Here is a 26,779-nt window from a genome sequence, read left to right as displayed (position 1 = left end):
GGTATTATTGAAAAAGAGCACTCTGCTTGTTCAGATCTGAAATTTGTGTTGTGAAAGACCATAGTGACCTATTAAAGATGACATGAATATGGTTCAACTGTTTTAGAGAATGGAAGAAGACTAGCATTGAAAGCCAACCATGTTGTGGAAGATCCTACCCACTGTAAATCCGGAAATCATGCACCAAGCACTGAAGATGAATAAGACCACAAGTGTCTTCAAATTGTTGGACAAATTTAGGGTTTCAAAGCTGTCTACACTGGAAATTGGATGAGCTTGGGTTTTGAAAGCATTCTGTACATTGGAAATTGGTTGAGCTTGTAGTTAGTAATTAGAAATTTGCTGAACTTGGAGTTTCAAAGCCCTCTGTACATTGGAAATTGAATGAGCTTGGCTCAATACCAGCTGTCCAGTGATACCCTATGAATGGTCCTGTTCCAAGTCTAGAGGAGGGATGAAAGCTGTCATCTGCTGCATCACAATTCTGTCAAACAAACTGTCACATGTGATGAAAATTTTAATAGGTTTCCAAAACCCTGACATGGGAGAAACAGTGGTTGCACCTTACTAAATACCTAGAATCCAAAAGATGTTCAAAGTTCAAGAACTCATATTTCAACGGAATCCACAATTGAACATGAAGACTTAGGACCATAGAACATAATGGTCTTAAGTTTTTCCCCATACTTACAGGCATTTAACTTTTGTTTCTAGCACTCAATTCTGACATTACTTATAGGGCACCCTAATATAGGATCTCCAATTAATATTACAAAATGATTCATGATGCTTCTTATATCATGAGACCATGTCTTTAAAAACTATTAAGACTAAAATAAAGGAATACTGGTTATAGCTGAAAAAAGCTAATAAGAAATTAAAAGCATGCTATAAACGTAGGGAAGATTTATTAATTTTCTCTCCAGAAACATACTCCTCAGTGCATATGAAGCAAGTGAGTGTAAAAAATATATGTCTACATGGCCAAAAGATTTTTCCATATTAAAGCATGAAGATTTTCATGTCATTTTATGAAGAAAAGCTTAACTGAACTTTGACACTAGCCAAGTACAGTGCATTCATTTTGGCTCCTGGCCAAGATAGTGTGTGACTGCAGAACGGCGAGGAATGGCACGGATGCCAGCATTTTCAACATGTGATGTTGCATATTTTTACGCACATATCTTTAGCATGCACAAAATTGTATTTATATTGCATATGAGTACTAACCTGTGCTATAAGAGTTGTTCAAAGTGATGGCCAACTGCATTCACAGATTTTGATGAAAATTTGATTGACAGATTTGTTCTGTATGAAAGTTTGCATTGTTAACCTGACAGGACCCACGCTGGGTAAAAAAATATCCAGAAGAAATTGATTCTTAATTCCACATTTTAATTGTTTCAAAGTAAATAATATCTTCAATGATTAAGCTAATTTTATTAAGTTTTGAACCTTTTTATCTCATTATGCAAAAACAAAGTTGAGAAAAAATTAGAAAGTACCATTGCATTCACATGCAAAAGTTCTATGTTTAGGTGCCTGAAGTTGTCTAAAGCTCGCGTTGCAGGCAAAATAGTTGCTCGCTTGTCAGCACATTTCTGTTCATTTTAGCATGGAGGTGTAATTTTTCCCTGTTTCATGTGTGAGTGTTTGTCCAGTGTCATAGATCACATCAGTGTTAATTTTTTTCTGTGTAATCCCAGTGTGTGTTTAATAAGATTGCGAGACTATTGAAATGCCAGCCGAAAAATTCACGATAAAACAAATACTTTTTGTGTATGACACTTAAGTGAAAACCGAATCATTTATTATTTGTGGGGATCCCTAGAAATAGTCTATAGAAATAATCCGCACACTATAGATGAACTGAAAGACAATATATGAACAGAACTTACAAGAATTATTGAAAGGAACTTTTGCGTGTCAATCAAAATATGTTGGGAATGTGTGAATGCAGTTGGCCACCACTTTGGACAATTCTTATAACACAGGTTAGAGGCCTCCCCGATGGCGCAGTGGTAGCGTCATCGCCTTATAATCAAGGGGTCCCGGGTTCGATACCCGGTGGAGGCACATAGTGGTTCGGATCCCACTTTAAACTGTAGGTCCAGTCCCGATTAGCCTTTCTGTGCATAAAGTGGACTTAAAACAACAAATCAATCAATCAATTATAACACAGGTTAGTACTCGCTATGCAATATAAATGCAATATTCTGCATGTTAAAGATATGTGCTGCGTACAAATAAGTGAGATGTCATAGATTGCAATTCTGCCATCCCCACCATGCCGTGCTGCAGGCACGTGCTATCTCAGCCAGGAGCCAAAACAAACTCATTGTATATATGCAAACAGGTCTCTTATCAGAGTAGCAGGGAACAGCCCGTGAGGTTGTGATAGCCACAGTACATGTCTTCAGTTATGGCTGTGATCAAGAATGTGTGGAATCCTACACTCACACTACTTGTGTGCCTTCATGACATGGTGCAATGCACAGGAGATAGCCTCATTTCAATTTAACTCCTGTTTTTGTTCTCCCCGACACATTTAGCATTATTTTAGCAACTTACATGAATTCATATCCACTTCAAATGGACACCACAGTTCTAATAATAAACCACCATATGATCTCAACAACAGGTCTTCATGAACTTTTGGCAGATAGATATATAAATAAGAATGCACTTCCATGCTTCACTTTCTGAAAATCTTTAACATTATTTGAAATAAGAAAAAAATCCAATTTTACCCTCACACAAATTAAATGCCTGTGCAGAAGGCAAGCTACAGTACAAGTGAAATATATATCTTACAGAACTTCTGTGACAGTTAAAAAAGTTGGACAGCTTAGATTTTGGAAGACTAGCATGACTTACAGCCCCAATACATAAAAAAATAAAGCATGATGACATTTATCAGAAACAAGGAATGTCTACCTTTTAATCTGGCTTTTTGGATAACTTCTCTGGCCACAGAATACATATCCTCTGTTGTTACATCCAACAGTATCTCTGTTAACATTCTTCGAACATTCAACATCTGTAAGAAGAGGAATATATTTGAGATTAATATTAGCACATAAAGATGACCAACTGTTCTCAATTTGTGACAGTCAAATCTTCTCATGCCACACACTCATAATATCATTCATCTCACACTATTATTATTAATAATAATATAACGCAGTGGAACTCCAATTTTACATTCCCGGATTTTACATTATCCTGCATTACACATTCAATCTTGACGGTCCTTGATGCTATATTTTCCTCAGTTTTACATTTTCGTGCATTTTAAGCTTTATTCAGCTTGGTCCCCTGAAAAATATAATATTGAGGTACTACTGTAAAAATAATCATAATACACTGAACAATGTTTCTGAGTTATTGCCCCCCATTTTGAAGTTATCTTCTGGGATAAAGTTGATGGTAGTAGAAGCAGCTGCTTCTTATACCACAAACCTGATACCTGACAATTCCAAGAAGCATGCAAAAGCTCTGGAACCTCAATGTTATGTTATTCAGGCAATCACAGTGAAAAAACTTAAAATTCGGGAACATTTTATTACATTTCACTCTATTGACACCACGAAGATCGAATGTAATGTAAATGTAAAATTTGAGTTGCACAGTAATTTTTCTTCACATGCTGCTAAAATACTGACATAAAATTTACTGATAACCAATTCAAGATATAATTACAAATGCTCGAGAAAAACCTGAATGGTTCATTCATCTTAATTAATGTAACCAGGTGACTGCAATAGATTTTGCTTTAGGAAAAAAAGCACATTTAGTAGGAGTGTGCCAATACCACTTTATACTCATAAATATAGTGATTCAGTGAAATCTCAGTTATACATCTTGGGGGGTACAGAAGGGAGAAAACGTATAACTGAGAAAAATGTATTATTGAAAGATAATTAAAATGATAACATTAAGTACACAAAGAAAGAAAAGGAGTACTACACATACACCAAAGTTTGTTGTTTACAAAAAGGAAGAAGAAATAGATCTACTTATCGAAAAACTTAGCAACATTCACCCCAGGTTGAAATTCACAATAGAATGGGAAAACCAAGGCATTATCAACTTCCTAGACCTAACCACCAAAGGGAGGAGCAACAAATTCACCACCGCCAGTCTACAGAAAACCATGGGCAGGGAACCAATATATCCACTCCCTTTCCAACCACCCACCCAAACATAAAGCTAATGTATGGCTTAACTTCTACCGAAGAGCTTTCTCGCACTGCTCAAGTGAAGATTTGAAGCAAGAAGTTACCATGCTTACAGACATAGGACTTCAAAATTGGTACACAGTACATCAACTCTCTACATGGTGTAGCAAAGTTGAAATGCAGGTGCGACAACCTAACTAACACCACCCAGCCAGCAGCAATAAAACAAAATGGATTGCCTTCCCTTACCACCAGACTACATCCAACCACCTAACCAAGACCCTGAAACAGTAGGACATCAAACTTGCACACAAACCAACAAACAAAATATCCAGAGCCCTAAGCAAACACAAGACATCTCTCCTTTCACCACTTGACAACCCAAGAGTATATGATGCCCAGTGTGAGTGCAACTCGCATTACATTGGCAGATCCAGCAACGAACATATACAACAGCACTTATCCGATGCAAAAAAATCCCAACCAACTACCGGACTAGCAAAGCACCTCAAGTTTAGCAAACACAGGATCCAAAAGGTATCAGTTAGGCATGCAGCGCACATTATGATTGACACAAAAATTAAAGAGACACACACAGTTATGCACTTTCTGCACGAGCTGAATATCGACAGTGGTCAGGCACATCATGTTTGGCTTCTGCTATTGCAACAACTCAAAAATATCACATGCAGCAGACGAACTGGTTGCACCAGCGCCCCTAGCGGGAAGTGAGGAAACAACAGGATCCGGAAATCAACCCCACAGTGAAGCTTGTAGTTTCCCACGTGGATGGTGGAAGAAGCCACCGAAATTAATAGAACATTTACAAGTAAGTCTCGCAGAAATCTTTTTTAGTACTCATTTAAGTCTTCTAATAACAATCAAATTAATAAAAAAAATGCAAATTTTGCTCTAAATTACACCTACTTAGAAACAAATATATCAATTAATAAAAAATACTGGTAATTTTACCGTGGCCGCGGTGGCTCAGTCGGTAACACATCTGACTACCATGCTAAAGGTCCCAGGTTCGATCCCCGGCCGGTTCAAATCAGGGAACTTTTCTAACATTGAAAGCGGCCCCAGCACCCACCCAGCGTCGAATGACATCGACCCTGGGGGCTAAAAGGCAGTCAGGGGTGTGATGCTGATCACATCACCCCCACCCACGACCAGATCAAGAAAGTGTGGGGCATTACCCCCACACCCCCTATATGCCTTCATGGCATGGTGCTATGCACAGGAAAGCACTTTACTTTTTTTTTTTTTTTTTTTACCACTATTCCAATATGCATATATCGGCTGATACTGGTAGTTAACATTTACCTGCCTTAGCCCAACTATTAATATTATAAATAGAACACTCATTCTTATTACAATTCATGGTATTACAAAACTTCTCTTTCATTCTCTCTCTCACATGCCAGAATTCAGAAAAATATCACTTGGAACTGGTATCAGCTAACGGCAGTACATCTTGCTTACCAAATCCTGCATAATTTCTTCTCTAGACTTAGGAGCAGATGGCGGTGAACTTGGTCTATCTCGCAAAGGAGAACTCTCGGGACTATCGACATTCCGAAATCGAGACTTTCTCCTTACGGGCGAAGGACTTCGACTATGCTCTGATCCAGAATCACTCTCCTGTGTACAAAAGGAAATTGTCAGACATTACAGATGCAATGCACTAAAACCATGTTCACACTTTACTAATAAACACAGACAATTTTTCATGACAACATATTTTTTTATTTTGATAAGTGTGGTACCAGTAGGTTCATGACCTACGAATAGATCCATGTTACAAGAACCTACATTCAGATGCTTTGTTAGGGTACATGTATGCATGCACGTATATCTGACCATTTTCTAGGTGCCAGAACGTATTTCACCAGCACTAGACAATGGATAATGGCATTGATTGTTAGCACAGAACCAATCTTGATAAACATTTGGGCAAGTATGAAACAAGGAGCATGAATAAATACATATCTAGAAAAAAAGGAAGACTTACGAATTTGCTCTTCTTCGGAAGTTCGTCAGGAAGCTTTTTGTTCTGAAGTTCTTTCAAAGCCAATTCCTCCTCCTCCTTTCTTCTCTGCAGAAGAGCTTCCCTTTCTTTTTGCATTCTTTCTCTCTCCAGTCTTTTCTGTTTCTCTCGTTCCATCTTCTCCAAGCCTTCTCTGATCCATGCAGGAAGCTGTCTCCTTTTAGCAGCATCTACAAAAACAAAATTGACATCCAGTTTCAAAGGAATGAACACAGTGATAAAAGCAGCAGAAGAATCATCTCCCATACACAATGGGATGCATGCACGCAAGCCAGGACACAACTCCACAACCTTTGTTGGCACAATTGCAAGTTGATCACTTAATGCACTGGGTGGCTAAGAACACTGTTACCCATAGAGTAACTGAAATCAGCTTATGGTTGCAATACATTTTGTGAGCAATATGGAATTTCATAATTTTACATTTCAATGATTTGTAATCATGGTTCTACCCATAGGCACCAAAATTGGCATATATCAGAAAGAATACTCTTTCACTAGACACCATTTTTGAACAGATATCAGTGCTGAAACCAATCAATAGATACTTGAAAATTGTAACAACCAAGAGCATTTATAAATTTTCCATCAGATCAAACTACCAGAATTTTCCTAAAAAATATTCACAATTCAACTAATTTAATCATAATCACACTTTATTTAACAATCAAAACTTTTTTTAGTTCAAATTACATGTGAGTTATGAAAAATTCTGGAGCTGTTACACATTATAATCAATCAAAGATGGGAAGGTTAGCAAATTTTGACCATGCTACCTCCCATAAAATTAACAGCTGAGCTGAAAGTGACATACCAGCTATATAAAATAGAATAACGGGTGTACCATAAATCTGGAATCATAAATAATGTTCGTATTACCCATTTTGCTGTTACAGGTAAACCATGGCGTTGACTAAGGAGGAGCAAATCCAAGTTATTTTGCTGGTGGGGACTTTGAACACATTCTTGAACTGTGTTGTACAATAATAAGTTCCTAACATGAATTTGTTTTGTTATTGTCCTATGGTTCCAGACTTATGGGACACCTGGTAGAATAGAAAATTATTCACTACAGAGCGAAGTTCAGCCTTAGGCTGCTCTACCACCTAAATCTGGAAATTAAAATTTACATTGCATATATTTATGACACTAAAATTAAATATGTAACATGAATGAATTTAACATAAATGAAATATAATAAAATTTTAAGATAATACAATCTCTCTCTCACACACAGATATATACATGTACATACACACTTTCCAAATCGAGAATAAAAAAACTTGTACACAATTTGAAATATTCATTTTGTCAGGTAAGTGTTCGCAAAATACAGGGTTTTATTTGGTTATTGTTGCTTAGTCGTCCGAGCTAATGGCCAATTGTTTTTGCATGTAATAATTATAAGAGAACTTGTTCATTGAAGCTTTTGTGTATATACTTACAAGGGAGGTTATCTAAGTGTCCCCCTCCGATTTCCATGAAACTTGGCAGGTGTATAGAGGGGCCCAAAGGAAGAAATAGGTGTTTTTTTGTTTCGGCTAAAAACTGTTTTAGGGGGCAAAACCTGCCTCAAAAGTTAAGATGAGGACAAATTGACATGGGGATCTGACCCCTGTGTCCCCCTCAGATTTCCATGAAATTTGGCAGGTGTATAGAGGGACCCTATGCCCCCTGTTTCTTCCTATGCCATATTTACGTGATTTCGGGGTCAGATCCCCACTTCAATTTCTCCTCATCTTGACATTTGAGTGGATGGGGGGGGGGGGTTGCCCCCTAAAACAGTTTTTTTGCTGAAACACAAAAACATGTACTTCTTCCTTTGGGCCCCTCTATACACCTACCAAATTTCATGGAAATCGGAGTGGGACACGGGGGTCAGATCACCGCGTCAATTTGTCTTCATCTTGACATTTGATGGGGGTTGCCCCCTAAAACAGTTTTTTAGTGGAAACAAACAAACACGTATTTCTTCCTTTGGGCCCCTCTATACACCTGCCAAGTTTCATGGAAATTGGAAGGGGACATTTAGATAACCTCCCTTGTTAGCAGGATTGCTCTGGTTTGCAACACTCTGGAAAATACACATAGCACAAAAGTAGCAGAGATATTTTCAGCTTAGCTGCTCTAAGTCTCTGATAAAAATCTTCAAAATTAACCAAAAACAATAGTCACAACACATATTCTTCTGGTTTCCAAATTGCTGATAGACTTCGATCCTTCTTCAGGTTATTCAAGACATGATGAAAGATTAGGATATGAAAAAATAAACTAATTTGCAATGATAGACTGATATAAATTTTTTGCCAATACCGATAAACTACTTATGAAAAAAATACTCCAATATAAAATTACAAATGATCCTTGAACATGAATGGTTCATTCACATTCTTAATCAATCTCGGTAACCAGGCAACCACTGTTGATTTTTTGCTTTGAAAGCAATGCCTATATTGTCTGCTACTGATAAATCTGTTCCAGCCCTACAAATTTGTCACTATTGTCTTCACATATCCCTACATACAAACTTTTTTCCTTTTTGTAAAGGACTGACACATGACAAACTTTTGTATGAAGAGAACCTACATTTTCATTTCTTTTATGATACCTAACATTAATCAAACTGAAATTTTGAGCCACTACACACTCTGGATAGTAAGGACTTGGTTGAAATTAGGAAAAACACGTACCTATAACAGCTGTTGTGTCTTCATCCTCATCAGACTTTTCTGTCGATCTGGCTCTGTCATGTGATCTATCTCTTCTCCAATCATGGCGATTGTGTCTTATGAAAGGAGGGGCTGAAGGAACAGAGGCTGTTCCCCCTGCGTCAACTTGTTCTGGCCAATATGTACCTGGTACAACCTACAAGGATAACTTATTTTATCATACGCTTTCAAATCATTAAAATAAAACTATTTGAAACAAGCTAATTGAAACTGAGATTTGAGCAAATGTTGATATCAGCACTTTTATTGGCATCTGATGCTACTGACGATTGTACAATTAGTAATAACAGATATATAATTTACACCTTTCTGATAGAAAATGCATTATTATTCAGTAAAAAAATATAAGTAGTACATTTGTCTATTAAAACAGATGTTTCACAAGTTCTCATTTGGGTCACCAGGCATGAAATTGGAAGAAAAAATCTTGTATTGTGGATTAATAGTTTGTTGAATCACATAATCTTATATTCATACTATGGGAATGAGAGACGTGGTAATAGATAATTAAGGTGCTCATGTTTTCCGCGAAGCTGTTTTACACCTACCGGCGATTTAGGAAAAAACAACAGAAACACGCCAAGCAATAACACAACGAATTCCAATGAGGATGGTGGCAGTGGCTACCGAAATTAATAGAAAATAATGTAAAACAGCTTCGCGGAAAACTTGAGTACATTAATAATCTTATAGTTCCCAGATAATCTGTTTTTACATCATATATCTATCATTTATCGCTAGATGTTACTTTCAAACATGTTCACCAACTCCTACATAGTTCAGTTAATCTATGTATACTAATTCAATATTATTACCCCACAACCTGTCACTTAAGTTCTATCCGAGCCATTATTGCTTTTTCCAGATATCTCTACAGGAAGCACTTTCATAATTGTTAATAAAATTTAATGCTCTAAGTCTCTTTGTGATTGTGAAAGCAAGTTTGTGGTTTATAGAAACTTATATGTGCATAGTTTTTCTTGTATGTACTGTTTTCTTATGCTTGTAATAACCGTAAACTACAGGAAAATAATTATATGTGCATTTTAAAGAAGCAGAATCAACATCACTACTCATTTTTCCATGTAGTTATTGGGACTGTGATTGATTTTACTACCTTTCTGGCAGCTTCATCAGGCATGTACTAGCTTGTTGTGGGTGACAGGGGTTATATTTTTCTCTCACACACATCATCCCCAACAATCCAGAACATAAATAGTGAAGCTGGCACTAAGCTGGCAAAATCGATCGCAGATCAAAAAAACACGTGGAAAATGAGTAGTGAGTTGATTCGAATAGATTATCTTCCTCCGTGAACCTGCCAAATGGATAGGAATTATGTCGTGAAAAACAGTAATGGCAGCTGTAAGTCCCCAATTTATCTGAATTGTCTGAAAAGTTATTTTTACATGAAAAACATTGTATACACTTGCATGAGAAAGAAAGTGCTGAAATACAAGACATCAAACTTAACAATCCCAAAATACTTAAAATTGATTACATAGTAACATCATAAGCATGAAGGAGCAGTTATCATGCTAACAGCACCAAACAGGACCTGTCTAACCTACTCACTTAAGCACGCACCAATGTGACTTCTAAAAGATCTGTCATTTCATCTGATAATTATTGTTATTATGGTTATCTTATATTGTATAAAAGGTTGTTATGCTTATGTACTTGCTGTGTTTGTAAGGGTTTTGTGTTTGGCTGCAAAGAAGCTAAATATATGTGTTACAAACTAAGAATAAATGTCTGATGAAGGGAGCGTGCGTTCTCCCGAAACGTCACATCAAAAATTGCATTTTTTTTGCTTGTAAAAACCTTAAACTATTAGAGAAATAATTCTATAATGCAAGCAATATGTACACACAAGAAAAACTTCCACATAATAATGTCCTTACTCTGTTTTAATCAGTAACAAGATTGTAACACAGGACAGTGAGAACCACAGAATTTAATAAGACAAACACCATGTTATGAGTAACGAACCTTCCTTTAATACACGCACCATACCTATTCATGTAAAAAAAAGAAGTTGCAATCACTTCATAGAAATATTATATAAGCAAAACTCCTCCTTTTTTGTTACATATGTGAAGACTAACCTGGTTGTAATGATCAAGATGGTTGGTGTTTCCATGGTTGTATTCGAATGTCGCAGTCTCGGCATTCTGAGGGTATGGATAAGGTGGTACAGGAGCCGCAGGGTCTTTTGAAGGGATTGGGGGCTGTCCAGGTGCTCCTGCACTCTGAGATCCCCATCCACCCCAACCCCACTGTTGCCAATTGTTCCATGCACCCCAGGAGGGGGCATCTGTAGAGGAAGAGACATTAATTACCAATACTGACATATCGGATTTTTATTCTAAATAACGGCCTACATTTTTCATGAAATAAGCACTCATTGCATGTGTTAAATGCATGATCAACACGTCAAAACTTTTTTTCTTCCACAAAACCGTTTTGTTTTATTTTGAAATATATTTGAAACTAAAAATTATATTTAAAAAACACCAAGAAGTAAAAAAAATAACACTGAAAAATTGAGATTCCTAAGTATAAGAAATTCATAGGAATCATTTGTAAGTGACTGGCCACACTGATATCACCTCACATAACGTAAATGGAGGGAGGCTTAAATCCTACCCACATCAAAAAACAGATCCTTTCAGAAATTCAAAGTCCTAGCAAGACATACCTTGCGAACTAGAGGAATTGGAAATTTCCAAATCTTCTTTAGTATCCATGTCCATAGGAGCCTCACCGCCTTCATGATCTACGTCTGCAGAGTCTTTCTTCCTTTCCTCAATCTTGTCGCTTTGATTCGGATGTGCCATTGGTTGGAAATGTTCTACCGGTGGCTGCGACTCCTTCATTTTGATCCATTCTTGAGCCAATGCAGCCCAATCAACTGAAAGGAAAATGTGAGTTTCTGCTATCCATTTGCAATTAGCAATGCCAATGACAATGAAACCCTTCGGAACTTCTTGCTCAAAAATAAATGGTAATTATATCAACTGTTTGACACAGTATTACCCCAAAAATGTTGAATCAAATAAGAGATAATAATACTGCATAATCTATTAGAATGACATGTTTCAGTCTCAAAGGCTACTGTTACAATTCACCTTGTTTAAGATGAAACTAGTACAATATAAGAAATAAGAAAAAGTTATTTCAAAGCAAACACAATACACGAAAAGAATGTTTCACATAAAACTTCACGGATACAGATTCCTCATGTTTACTATGTGAATTTTTAAGTTTTGAAACCAAAGGTCATGTGCATTATGCTACACATTTGCTACCGAATGATTTAAGTTTGTGGATAAGGTTTGGCACTCTTACTTGAAAGGTCATAGGAAAAAACACTGACTTATTAAAAGTGAGACCAAAATGCAGTTATTACAACAGCTCACAGTAATTTAGATGAGTTCGAATTTTTATTTTAAGTCCACTTTATGCACAGAAAGGCTAATCGGACGTACAGTTTAAAGTGGGAGGGATCCGTACCACTATGTGCCTCCACAGGGCATCAAACTGATTACCAAGCGACAACGCTACCACTGCACCATCAGCAATTTCGATAATTTCACTATTGTCTCTAACACTTTTATTCCAATACAAAACTGTGTAGAAAATACATCTGCCTGCCTACTGTAACAGGAACTACATAATATGAGAATAATTAAATGGGATACATTTAAAATAATGTGTACACAGTTTGTCTTTCTCCTCACATAAAAATCGACAAATGAATTTATCACTGGTGAAGCTGTTCTCCTACAATCTCTTAAGGCGAGTAAGGACAATTTCCCCTAGGTCTTTCTCGCTGGGGCAGCTGCTGATCACCGTTGCCAACTTTGCTCTTTTGGAGCCAGATCTGGCTCTTTTGTGCATTCGTTTGACTGTGAACTGTGGCACCCACCCTCTGCCCCACCATGATGCCACCACTGGCTCCGGCCCATGAAGACCAACCTCTGCCACAAGTGTACATTTTGCGCATGATGTGATATTCATATATAGGATTCATCACCCACCCCTCTTTCCTCCCCAGGTATTTTTATATATAGAGCTGTGGCTAAGGTGAAGATGACAATATTATTATCTGGGAATCCTTTATTTTCGATTTCATATGAACATCATTGGATTATTGAGATGGGCGATGCTGCCAAATCTAGGCAGTGAAAACCAAGAATAAATTGCCATCACTTTAAAGTCAACGGTCATAGCAGCGCCCCTACCCCTTCTGACACCTAAAATTACCCTAGGAGGCACTTTATGCAGCTTTCGTTAATCTAGCTCCTTGAAGTCAACTTTAGCTCTATTAATGGTGAAATGTAGCTCTTTTATGCACATCAGGTTTGGCAAAACTGCCAGGATGGCCGCAGGAGGAAAGGAAAAATGCATTACAATTATGGGACCATGTTTTCATTCTTTCTCTCTGAAATATCAAACATCCAATGACGTAGAAAAGTACATGGTCGGAAAAGGACACGTTGAACTATGTCATAGTAGAAGGAAAAGTCGAAACTCACATTTGATTAGCTGTAATTTGAAGTTGAAGTTAATATAAAATAAGGAATACATGGGATTCTGTAAATACTTATTAATCACATTTTTCAAACATCGTGTCTAGCTTACTAATCAACTTGAAAAACAGTTTCCACTTGCAACATGGAGAGAAATTCATACTCTCTTGCATACTAAACCATTTTTTAAATAGCAGTGCTTAATACGACGAAGTTGAAATAAATAAATGCACAACTAGTGTGTAATTAATTATCCCTCCTCGCCTTAAACACTCCTTTGGATATCTGCTTGCAAGTGTATTCCATAAATCTAATCAAAGCTTAAGTTAGGGAATCTGAAAATGTTTACTTATTATACAGGTGAAGAAACTCTGATACAGCACTTTATGCAGAAAGGCATGTTCTAACAATTAAAATACAAAGATAGCAAAAGGATATATAAATAAAAGGGTACACATGCAATGCAACACAATGATTAAGTTAAGGTACAGTACACTATGTACGACTGAGAATTGTAATAATAATAATAATAATAATAATGCAATTTAGAAAATCATTATTACCAAATATCTTTGACACTTCTTAGGACCAAAAAAATCTACTTTACCGAATAATTATACTTACTTTGCTCATGAGATACATTCTGGTATGTTGATGGGTTTAAGGCCCACTGGGTCCACTGAGGTCCACCTGACCACATGATTGACTATTCAATGTATCCTGAAAGTAAATATAATTTGGAACATATTACAAAAGGTAATATATTAATTATTTAATGGAGTATTGTGTAAATCAGCATGTCCAATGTTACTCTTGTGACCAGAGACAATTTTTTACTCATGCCGCAAAATTTAACATTTCAATACAATAGAGCTTGAAAAAAATTCTATGTACATTTAATCAGCATAGCTATTACTACAACCTTCATGTTAAAATAGTATTAACCTTATTTTTAAAAAAAACTACAAAACATAATGCTGATGACCAGAAAAACTATATAAACTACATAATAATTGAAATTGATACATTACTGATATTTTTATACACGCAACATGAACAGTCTTGGATAAAAAGATAGAATTTCAAGTAACTAAAAGCCAAAATCTCTCAAAATTTATAACTGTACATTACTCTTCTGGCATTACTTTTTACCTGTGCCTGTGTTTGAATAAAATTCACTATAGATGCACAAACAACTTTGTATCCTGCTCCATAGAAGTAGACACACAAAAGAGTTCTTAAATTGTCAACAAGGAAATCCAATATTAGCAAACAGGTTCCTCTAAAAAACTAACTGAGAACTAGCATAACAAAAATTAATAATTTAAAAAAATCTTGTTATGTATGAAGAATGAAACTCTTGAGAGTATAAAAAGAAAATCTAGCAACATTTATAAATTATATATAATTGAAAGGTGAAAACTATGAATTTTAAGGAAACAATACTCATAATGGCTTCAGTATAGCTGTGTTCCTGGGAAAGTAAGTTAGCAGGTTACTTATTTTTATTGATTTAGTTTATTTTACTTCGTGTTTTGTGCCTCTTGGCTAATTTGCGAAGATGGGGATGAGTGATGAAATTGATGAATGGACATACACAAACAACCAACCCCGACCGGGATTCGAACCCGGGACCCTTGGCGTTGCAGCGCGATGTGCTAACCACTCAGCCACAGGGTCGGGCAGTTAGCAGGTTGCAATGTCCCTAATAGTAAGTTACTTCAAGTTCATAGATTTCACTTGTCAGTTATGTCGAATTTAGAAACTTCACTAGAATGCCTTTTTTCCTTTTTCATGTTGGAAACATTGGATATGGCTCCTTTATGTGAGCTGACCAACTTAAGCTCCGCTCACTGGCTTCAAAACCAAGGCATTGACTGATACAGGCATTAATGCCATTAACCCCTTGAGAATTATGTTTATTTTTAAATTAACAGATTTCAATGTTTTACGTAATATAAAATTGGTTCCAGCAGGCAGAAATCCCAAGTACTTTTGCCATTTTTTATAACTAAAAACCATTTGCATACACACTAAATTGGCGAAAGAACATGTCGGAAATTGCTTTTAACTCCTAACCTAAGGATGTAAAATTATAGCTGCTGTTGTGGAATGTCATATTGGGTGTTATATTCACTTTCCCAAAGCCTTCGGGCAACACACCAAGATACATTATTTCATAATACAGTGATAAATCGAACCTCAACATCTCGAATTCCTTGATAAGTCGAATTTATTGTAATCCCTTTGAATTGTCCATAACACTAAATACTAAAACAACTCAAATAAAACATTGATAAGATGAATTTTTGTACAGTGTATGGGATGCTGTTCGAGCTCAATAACTTGAAGGTAGAGTACGAAAAACCTCTATGAGTCGAAGTTAAATTCTAATCACCTCTATAACTCGAAGTTTTAGTTGCACGGACCTCAATAAGTCGAAGTTAATCATTGTTAATGTGTTTAGACCTCTATAACTCGAAGTCAGCGATTCTGGCCCTCAATAACTCGAACCTTGGTAAGTCGAAATCCTTAACTTCGAATTTTATCTTGTTCCCTTCAAGTTTGAGTTATCAAGGTTCCACTGTAAAGCATTTCAATGAGCTAAAAACAACGGAAAACACTCCTAAACAACATCTTCATAAACAATGCAAAATATTTCACTTTCCCGAGGGGGTACAGAGGGTCAAAGGTACCAGAAATATTATCTTAAAATGGCAAGATTCGAGCCATATCAAGTCATCCAGCAAGACACACTTCCTGGTAACTTCCCTAAAACTGCAGTATGTGTTAACAGACATAAATCGAAATCGAACCATGTAAAAATTGCATTCGTAGCATGATGAAATAGCAATAAAACCTGGGCCCAGATTCCCCCCTCAGAGTAAGGACAACTCTGAGACCTGACTTCATCTGCATGGTGCTTGGTTGCTATGGGTTAATTGAAGAACTGGGTCTTTGAATATTATACAAACTAGTTTCCCATTTGAAGGACTTTCGAAATTTCCTGACACACTTAAAATCTCGAATTCTACACGTCATTATCAGCTTAAGTCAGGGCATGAAATTTCTAGTTTGAAATCAGTCGCCGGACTAAAATCTTTGGTCGCCACTATTTCATATTGATAAATAATAAAAATATGAGCAATTAATAAAAAAGTTAGGAAATAATGTTTGTGTAGCGCTGTCGTTCTGCACTGAAGTACCACTTATCAATCGCAGCTGCTGGTCAAACTCTGACAGGGAAGGTTGGGGAGGGGGGGTTCCGTTTACGGAAATTCTGAGCAAATCATCCAGTGTCTCAGTCTTCAGAGAGTTCCTGTAAGTAGTCTTGAGTCTGTTGTGACAGCTGAAACCTCTCTCACATGAAGCTGTGCTCACTGGTAGAACGGCACAAAATGTCAAATTCTGGAGCAAATTGGGGAATCTTGCTGAACACTCCACACTGTGGATCTTCTCCAGCGTCTGATTCAAAGCTGGAGAAGGAAACAAAAGTTTGTATTCTGTCCACTCTGCTGACAGAACATCCATTTTCTCATTATAAAGGCTCGGGTTCAAGTATATGTAGAGCTTCTTTATTTCTTCTATCCCAAACTGAAGAATATTTTCTTCGACCCAAGGTGTCGAAAACATGCAGAGATGCAATCGCATCTGTTGATATAGATTGCAATTTTTCTGTGATGTACAACTTTCTCATTGTTAATTACGTTTCCTCTAACAGTCTGAAACTCTTGCTCTCCGTTTTGAATGTTTGTGAGCTGCGGTCCCAAGAAATCTTGTTCGCTTGGTCCAACATTAGATTCCAGGTCAGCCAAAACTGAAATACAGTGTTCAATTCTTATTTTCAGAGATGAAATCAAAAAAATCTTATTTTGTAGTGCCAGGCTTAAAGGGTTCAATTTCCCGCATAAACCCAAAAGGAACTACGGAAGCTTAACAAATTTAAATTGCTTCAAACTTTTCAGCAAATCCTTAGCTTTAGCACCATCATTATATTTTCCATGGGCCACCTGTTCAAGATGGGTCACACACAAGTAAGTAGTTTCTTCTGTAAAAATGAAAAAAATCCGTTTGGCGGAGATCGAACTGTTATCCAAGTTCCTTTTGTTTTATTGTGATTTCATCATGATACGAATGCAATTTTAACATGGTACGATTTTAATTTATTTCTGGTAACACATACTGTGGAGCTATAGCGATTACTTAAGATTTTTTCAATATATGCTTTCGTAGTTAGGTTAGGCAGGCCAGGTTTGGTTCCCTTAGCATTAAAATAATGTCCATAAATGCATTCTACTAAGGTTCCGATTTACTTCTACATTAATTCCCACTATTCTACGATACTCAGTCACTTGTTGTCAACGGAAAATACATTGTCCATGGGAAATTCACACGCTTGTGTAAGGTAATTTTTAAGTTTATTTATTTATTTATTTATTTATTTACTCAGAGTTTCAGATACAGTCTTATTTGGCCATTTTACACTGAAACAACATAAAGTAGAAACAAATAATAACAAAAGATAAAAAACAATAACAAGATGGGATAGATTTACATGTTCTTCGTCAGTAATATACAAAAGTTACGTTCTGGAAGGAATATATCTACATTCAGGGGAAGTTTGTTGTAGATTTCTGGGAGCCTGTAAAACAAGGAGCGTTGTAGAAGGGATAGCCTAGTGGTTGGGTTGTGGAAGAGTTGCAGGTTGCGCGTTAGCTTTTGGGGTACCCTAAGTGAGAATTCACTGATTAGGAGATCTGTTCTGATTTTGCCATTTATTATTTTGTATAAAAATTTCATGTCAGCTAGATCACGACGAAAGGATGGAGTGTGAATATTCAGAGCAGCCATGGTGTCTGATTTGAATACATGTCGAAAGGAAGGTATTCTATGGCGAACAATTGCAAGAAAGAAACTGAGAACAGAATCTATTCTGGTGAGATTGGTTTTTGAGGCCATTGCCCAAATTGGGGAACAGTATTCAAGGATGGGCGAGATGAAAGATTTAAAGAATAAAGCAAGAGATGATGGGTTTTGAATTTCGCTAAATCTGTATAGAAGACCGAGAAGGCGCATGGCTTTTTTAGTGGTAGCAATAATATGATAATTAAAAGTGAGTTTTTCATCCATGATAATACCTAGGTCCTTTTGGGTGGAAACGTTTTGGATTGGTTTGTTTTCAATAGTATAAGTAGACACCACTTTGTTCTTTTTTAGGGAATAAGTAAGGAAAGAGCATTTCTGAGGGTTTAGTTCTAAATTCCACTGACGACACCACTTAACAAGTTCTGTGAGAGCATTTTGAAGAATCATCATGTCATGATGCAATGAGATCTCCTTAAAGAGTTTACAATCATCCGCAAACAAAAGTATAGTGATAGGGAGGGAGGACAGTTTTTCAGGGAGGTCATCCATGTACAGAAGGAATAGGAGCGGCCCTAAGACACTCCCCTGGGGAACTCCAGACAAAACGGGAAGAAAGTTAGAAGAGGTACCTGAAAGAACAACACGTTGTTCACGCTCATGGAGGTAGTCCTGGAGTAAAGAGAGAAATTTGCCATGGATGTTAAATCTGGATGATAATTTATGAAGGAGAAATTTATGATTAATTTTGTCAAAGGCTTTCGAAATGTCCAAATATATAGTGTCAAGTTGGGAGTTATTATCAATAGCTCTGGCAGCATGCGAAAGTAAGACGGAAAGATTTGTTAGGCAAGAGCTGCCTGGAAGAAAACCATGTTGTGCTGTGTTGATATATGGTGACGTAAACTGAAGTAACCTGTTTTTGATGATTTTTTCACAAATAATTGATAGTGGCGATAGAAGCGAGATTGGTCTATAGGATTTTACACATTTTTTATCTCCAGTTTTGTGAATGGGCACAATGTTGGCCCGTTTGAAGTTTTTAGGAAACACACCCTTAGAGAAACATTTGTTGAGTAAGGCAGACAGAGGAAGAGCCAAGGAGTTGGCAGTTTTACGTAGGAATATTGTGGGGATTTCATCTGGACCTAGGGACCGGTGGAGGGGCAATGAAGCGAGAAGGTATTTTACTTCCTCGGGGGATGTTTTGATTGAAGATAGTGTGTGAGGACAGACAGCATTTAAGTGGGGGAGAGGGTCGGAAAGTGAGGGAGGTGAGAAGTTCTGATGAAAAAAAACATTAAAAAGTTCGGCTCTTTCTTCTCCACTAGCAATATCAGTATTATGAACAATTTCTTTAGGTATAACTGGGCTTTGTTTTCTTGAATTTAGTAAAGTGAAGAATCTCTTAGGGTTTGTAGTACATTCGGTTGTTATGTTATTTATATGTTCACTATATTTTTTTCTGAGTAGGTATTTTGAATGACGTCTGATGTCACAATAGGTACCGTGAGTGTGAACATTAGGGTGCTGCTTCCATAGGTACCAAGCCTGTTTTTTATTTTTTAACACAAAGAGAACTTCTCTGTCGAACCAGACGGGGTATTTGGTAGATCTCGGTCTCGCAGTGGGCACGAAGTCCTTTATCGTGGCATGCAGAATTTCGACAAAGTTCTCAACGGCTTCGTTCACTTCCTCTTCCATCAGCAAAAACCAAGGGTAGACATTGAGCGCCCGCTGGATGGCATTCCATGGAGCTTTTCGCCATAGGTGGTGGGGGCGTTGGTTCTGCTTGACGGATTCCTTGTCTTTCTTCGTGGTAGGCAGGTGCATTGTGACGTCGAGTGAGTCATGGTCGGAGGTTAGAAGATTTTTTCCTGTAGTTACCTGCATATTAGGCAGGGTTGCCAGTACATAGTCAAGGTTACTGTCACCACGTGTTTTATGCAAGTTGAACTGGTTTAACCCTATTCCGTGAATGAACGTATCAATAAACCACTGATCATTTTGGCAGTTTATAGTTCCCGTATTTGGGCTTTCCCAATTGATGGACAGGTTGAAATCACCAAATATTTTTTTCTTCAACATAACAGACTTTTTTTCGAAATCAAAACAGTGGTCATTACTTTAAGGAAGGTTCTAATTTCGTGTGACAATAATTATTAAAATTCTATGATAATTTATTTTCTTGCTAGGAGAATTTGAAATGAAAAACATAAAATAATCGCAACCATTAGCCATATTTTTTATCCTGATTTTCAAATCGACCTCAATCTTTTATCAGGGAAGAATAGGATTACAGCAAGACATTTCTGCAAGTAATGTTGTTGGAGCTTGCCTCCGTGGTAGAGTGGAATTAAAATTGTTTAGCCAGCCCAGGATGCAAAACGTTGAAGAAAGATTGACACTTAAATGCCTTCAGGAAATGCCACCCCTTTTAATGCCATACTTTTAAAAAATGTGGTAATTTACCATAGGTAAAATGAGCTTTCAGTAAAATTTCAGTAACCACCAAACATCTGACATTCCTTTATTTTCTTCTTTTTCACATTGGTACTTACGTATTCTGCATTCCTAAGGATTTTTCAAGGTGGCATTTCGTTTTTTTTTTGTTTTTTTTTTCACGCAAACAATCTCAACTTTCGACATATCGAGTAATTCTTCTTTGTTCGTTTTCGCTTTCGTTACATGCATACACACACAATATGGCGGAGAAATCTTGACTAGCGTTGTCGATGATCAGTGGTTATGCAGTGTTGCAACCTCCTTCATCGAAAAATACCTACTTTCGTGTTACTGATTTTGTATTTTTTTCCACGAACCATGCACAGATAGCACCACAAACCATTCACGGATAGTCCCACGAACCATTCACGGATAGCCTCATGAACCATTAATGGATAGCCACACGAACCATTTCCAGTAAGGTTAGGTAGGGTCACGTATAGGTTACAATATTTAAATATTGGTTTCAAAAAAAAATATGCGTAGCCACACAAACCATCGACACATAGCCCCACACATGTACCTTCTTCAATTACAAAAACACGGCTTTGGAAACACTGACCGGGATTACGTCATCACACACAGGCTACATCCACCTGGAAGTAAATGGATGCAAGAGCTTTCGTGCATCGATCACACATTTATATTGAAAAATATATGATTTCCCGGCAAAATTCAATGAACGATGCGAGAAAACACTTCCCCGAACTTCCACAATTATAAACTGCATTAGGTAAGTAATTTCTCCTGTAAAATTGAAGAGATGCGTTTTGCGGATACGAAAATTTTACCGAGCTTTCTTGTGCAACAGCAATGAACAACAAGGGAATTCCTCATCAGAGTCAGATTGATGCATTCATTCGATAACCTAACGTTGCAAAAATGTGTTTTTCCTGTATTTCGCATACTTCACTATTCGAAAATATACATATTTACATTCGTGCATCAAATCAGTAACATTGCTGCAACATTGATGTTGAATTGGCTGAACAGAGAAATGCTGCCAAACTCCTTGTGAACTTTTACCAAGAATCGAATTGAACTTGTTTGAAAACACTTTATATAGGGCCAGAGAGGTTATACATAAGCCTATACAATTTACATACCTATCAGAAAGTAATTTTAGGAACAGATTGTAAACTATGTTCTAAAATGCCGGCATAAGAACTAGAATATAATATCACTTTTTTGTTTTTCCAGTAGTTGGTGGTATTCTTGATTTCTGTTTAAGCTAAGGAATAATGTTCCACTTAAGAATGACAATTTCACGTAAGTAAAACCTATAAGAAACAGGTTGAACCTGGACCCTATTCTTACAAATACAGATTCCAAAGTATGTTGTCTATTATTACTTACACGGAAACAATATCACACGAACGTCGAGTAAGGCATGAATAACTTTCGAAGGCTTTTGTGCACAAAAAGTGAACTATTATCAGTACAACAGTGCATTAGTAATTGATATATATGTCAAATATAATGAACAAATTATTATGTAGTTTCCACAATAACTTCACTACCACAGATAACCAACGAAACCAATGCTGAATGCAATGCAGTTGCAGTGGTACCAGAGATATGGACCAAATCATTTTTACTGTACAATTAACCGAAAGAATGCAAATATTTAGTTCTTTATACACCACATTCATATAGGACTCAATTAACTGGCATTTTGGAATTTTATTTTTGCATATCTTATTTCCTTAATAATGCGTTTCACCAGGGATTCATAATTATGTCATAAGGAGTCACAGTAAGTATGTCTTGGGTGGTTATCTCCGATATGACACGATACTGGATGATGCCCTACACACACTCCACAAAATGGGCATAATAATTTGATTTTCTGACTTCCAACGTGCCCATGTCCACATGTGAAATAAGTTCCAAGGTATAGAAGAATATATGTATATTTTACTTTAGTTCTAAATACTGTAACATGTCTTAATTTTCAGTACTAAAAAAATGCCTATTGTAAATATGAAATAATAATTGTATTGTTGATATTTATTGTGTGATGTGACCAAAATATACGCATACACCTTTTCACGGACAGTTTAACAAGAGGCTAATGTTTACTGGCGGAGTGGTAACGCTATCATTTCGTAATCAAGGGTCCCGGGTTCGATACCCAGTGGAGGCACATTGTGCAGTGGTTCGGTTCCCACTTTAAGCTGTAGGTCGAGACTCGATCATCTTTTCTGTGCATGCTTATTGCATTTTTCTTGCAGAACAATTGTGTACGCTCTACACATCACATTTAATAGGACCTTAAATATCATTCAAAAAATGCACATTTGTGGTATTATATTAACTTTTTTTTCTCGTTATTAGACGGGAGCCACATGGTTTAGTCGCTAGGTCTTTGGACTTCAACTTCAAATCAATAGGTACTTGGGGGCAACTCTGATTCGAAGGCAGTTGGACCAAGGTGCGGTAACGGTACCAGTTTCATAGATCGGAGACACATTAAAATCGGATATTTTGTATTTCACATGGTTCGTACTTACCCATTGTGGTAAATTTATAGAATAAGGGAAACTGATTTCTTCAAATTTACAGGAGAAAGTACTTACGGAAATCATTTTCTGTAGCGTTCTGGAAGGTCGTGAATGTAGTTTTGATCCATTTTAATGCGAAAACATGCCGTTTTCTGCGAAAATCTCTGTCCGACACGCTGTTTCTGCTGCCGCCATTTGCTGTCTGCACGAGAGTACAATGTTCCTTGTGTTAAAATGATGCAACCCCATAGTCAGTGTTTCAGCCTCGCCGTGTTTTCACTAGAACATACTTGTCGAGTATTTTTTTTTTTAACTATGCTTGCCTAATCTTACGGAAAATGGTTTTTGGGCTAACGTCAATGGTTTGCGACGTATTAGCATCCTTTTAGGTAAATTTCTCGTATCGGACAAACGGATTTCTTCAAATTTACAGGAGAAATTACTTACCGAATGCAGTTTCTTTAGACTTGTGGAAGTTCAGGGAAGTGTTTTCTCGCATCGTTCATTGAATTTTGCAGGTAAATCCTCTATTTTTCGATGTAAATGTGTGACCGATGCACAAAAGCTCTTGCATCCATTTACTTCAAGGTGGATGTAGCCTGTGTGTGATGACGTAATCCCGGTCAGTGTTTCCAAAGCCATGTTTTTGTAACTGAAGAAGGTACGTTTCCCCAAATGGTTTGTGGGGCTATGCGAGAATGGTGTGTGGGGCTACGCATATTTTTTTCGAAACCAATTTTTAACTATTGGAACCTATAGTGACCCTACCTAACCTAGCCTTACCGGAAATGGTTTGTGGGGCTATGTATGAATGGTTCGTGGGGCTATGCATCAATGGTTTGTGGGGCTACAGAGGTAATTTTGGGTGCATTGGGGTGGAAACACTGCATGCCGAGTACAGTAGTGAAACTGTGACCGCCATTTTGCATGTTACCGAAGGCAAAAAGAAACGAAGAAAACATACTCGATATGTCGCAAATAAAACTTATTTCTGTGAAATAAGCGAAATGCCACCTTCAGCAATGTTTCTCAATGCAGAATACGTAAGTACGAATATTCAAATTAAATGAACTAGCAAATTTCAGCCGTTTGTCCGATACGAGAAATTTACCTAATTTTAAATTCGGGCACAAAAGTAGGTATTTTCCGGTGAACGAGGTTGCAACACTGCATAAATCGACAAAAAACTCTCACAACGTGCCCTGAACCAGTACGCTATCGCCTGCCGTAATGTGTTATACATAGAATCGAAATAACAAGTAACAGTAAGTACTCGGAAATATAAGAAATAGACATTATCTTAGTTAGAAATGCATTATTTCACCTTAGAAAATGTTCCGCATTCCAAAATAGTACGTTAGCAATGTAAAAAAGGTGCGAAAGATATGATTTATAGGTGTTTCCGTATACTATAATAGTACCAGCTGACGGATAGCCCCACGAACCATTATGCATGGTAGCTGACTGATAGCCCCACGAACCATTTCCGATATGGCTAGGTTAGGTTTGGTTACGTTATAAAAAAAGGGGGGGTTGAAACACTGACAGGGGCTTCCGTCATCGAAGGTACACAACATCCGGTGGTCGTAGGGCAAGCAAATGAAAGCAATGGCAATTGTGCATCTGTGAGATATTTCTCTTGAAAAATACATGATTTCCCGGTCAAATATATTCCACGATGGAAGAAAATACCTCGGCGAATGTTGTAAACCTTGGAGAAACTCATTTCCAAGTAGTTTCTTGTGTAAAATTGAAGAAATGTGTCTCTGATGTATGAAACTGTTACCCAAGGTGCTAATCACATCACCTCCATAATGACCGATGCCTAGAATATGCGGGGATCTACCCCGACATCCCCTAAATGTGCCTTACTGTATTTGTGGGTAACAGTTTGTTATGTAGGAGACACATTTCTTCATTTTTACAGAAGAAACTACTTACAGAAATGAGTTTCTCCAAGCTTTCCAATGTCGTCGAGGTATTTTCTTTCATCGTGGAATATATTTGACCGGGAAATCATGTATTTTTCAAGAGAAATATCTCACTGACGCACAATTGCCATCACATTCGCTACGTGAACTGCATGCTGCGTACATTTGATGATGTAAGCCCCTGTCAGTGTTTCCAACCCCCCTTTTTTTCACTATGCTTGCCTAACCCAACCAAACCTAGCCTGACCTTATCGTAAATGGTTCGTGGGGCTATCCGTCAGCTACTGTGCATAATGGTTCATGGTGCTATCCGGGAATGGTTCATGGGGCTATCCGTGAATGGTTCGTGTTGCTATCCGTCAGCTACCCGTGCATAATGTAAAATTTTCACGCATGATTAACATGATAGTAGGTATTTTTCAGTGAAGAAGGTTGGAAACACTGCATACCCACAACTTGAGTCAAAATGTGCCCATCATATTGTGTGTTACAGAAGTGAAGAAAAGAAATAAAAAAAAAATCACTCTTAAAAAATTGTGTTTGTTTTCGTGTAAATAGCATAATGGCACCTTGAACTATGTTCTGCAATACACAATTGGTAAGTACGAACCAAAATATCCGATTTTAATGTGTCTCCGATATAACAAACTGTTACCTATTTACATGCATGTAAGACACGTCTTTTTCCTTCAAAAATAGGTCTGAAAGTAGGGGGCATCTTATACGCCAACACTCAGTTTTTGATTACCGGTACATTGAATTCTGATTTAGATGAGGTTTCAAGGGACTCTTCGTTTACCTCTGGAGATTAACATGGGTTTTGACAAGCAAGATTAAAATGTGTTCTTTCCTAGTTAGATTACTTTAGTTATTTGTTTAAAGTAGACATAGATGTTACTTTGTATTTGAAATACTGTAAATTATTCCTAAAAAAATGTGCACAAAAAAGTCTTATATGCAGGCAAATACGGTAATTGAAGTTACTCTTGCATTACATAATAATAATATTGTATTTAAGCTCAGAGATTACTGCTATTTTGATGCCATTAGGTAGATATAAAATAAATGAATACCTAAAATACATGTTCTTTAAAACTTAAAAGTATTTTAAAAATAAAATAATTATTTAAACCTATAAATATAGTCATGTTTTTTATTGGAGGAAGATCAAAAGTAGCAGGACCAGAGTAGCAAGAGGGGTTCAGGGTGGAAAGTAGGAGTGTGTCAAAAATCCACCATGCTCAGATGAGAATTTTATTTTGACCTGCTGTCCTTCTTAGTAACTAGAGCTTGACTGTGGTTAGTTTAGTTTCGGTTAGGTTAGGCAAACAGTTAAAATTTCATGTCTTGGTAGTATCAGGATCTAGAAATTGCAAAATAATTGTGAACCATTGATGCTAACCCCATGAGCCATTGGCCCTAGCCCCACTAACCATTGACGTGTGGTTAGGTTAGTTCCGGTTAGGAACATAGTTAACATT

General features: G+C 37.0%; 2 protein-coding genes across 6 annotated transcripts in view; one reads left to right on the top strand and one right to left on the bottom strand.

Moving 5' to 3' along the window:
• The window catches only part of LOC145988713 (uncharacterized), a 55,444-nt gene extending 33,039 nt beyond the window's left edge, over positions 1–22,405 (bottom strand). For both annotated transcript variants that reach the window (XM_083123817.1, XM_083123818.1), the window contains exons 1-8: positions 22,220–22,405; positions 14,120–14,215; positions 11,662–11,874; positions 11,069–11,277; positions 8,922–9,096; positions 6,196–6,401; positions 5,667–5,825; positions 2,938–3,040 (exon numbers count right to left, since the gene is read on the bottom strand). In XM_083123817.1, coding sequence (XP_082979943.1) covers positions 2,938–3,040; positions 5,667–5,825; positions 6,196–6,401; positions 8,922–9,096; positions 11,069–11,277; positions 11,662–11,874; positions 14,120–14,195 — 1,141 coding nt within the window. In that variant the 5' untranslated portion in view covers positions 14,196–14,215; positions 22,220–22,405. The remainder of the gene's footprint in view (positions 1–2,937; positions 3,041–5,666; positions 5,826–6,195; positions 6,402–8,921; positions 9,097–11,068; positions 11,278–11,661; positions 11,875–14,119; positions 14,216–22,219) is intronic.
• Positions 22,406–22,702: 297 nt separating this feature from the next.
• The window catches only part of LOC145989369 (ubiquinone biosynthesis O-methyltransferase-like), a 42,648-nt gene continuing 38,571 nt past the window's right edge, over positions 22,703–26,779 (top strand). Inside the window, exon 1 of one of the 4 annotated variants that reach the window (XM_083124711.1) lies at positions 22,703–22,757. The gene's annotated coding sequence lies outside the window, so the exon portion shown is untranslated. Of the gene's footprint in view, positions 22,758–22,781; positions 22,841–22,945; positions 23,043–23,079; positions 23,298–26,779 lie in introns of those variants that run through there. The other 3 variants (XM_083124712.1, XM_083124709.1, XM_083124713.1) reach the window with 3 other exon arrangements.

The sequence above is a fragment of the Lepisma saccharinum genome, chromosome 6 (assembly GCF_977018435.1).
Source record: "Lepisma saccharinum chromosome 6, izLepSacc3.1, whole genome shotgun sequence".
In the NCBI taxonomy this organism is placed as follows: Eukaryota; Metazoa; Arthropoda; class Insecta; order Zygentoma; family Lepismatidae; genus Lepisma; species Lepisma saccharinum.
Note: the sequence above shows the minus strand (reverse complement) of the source record. Positions and strands in the feature narration are given on the sequence as shown.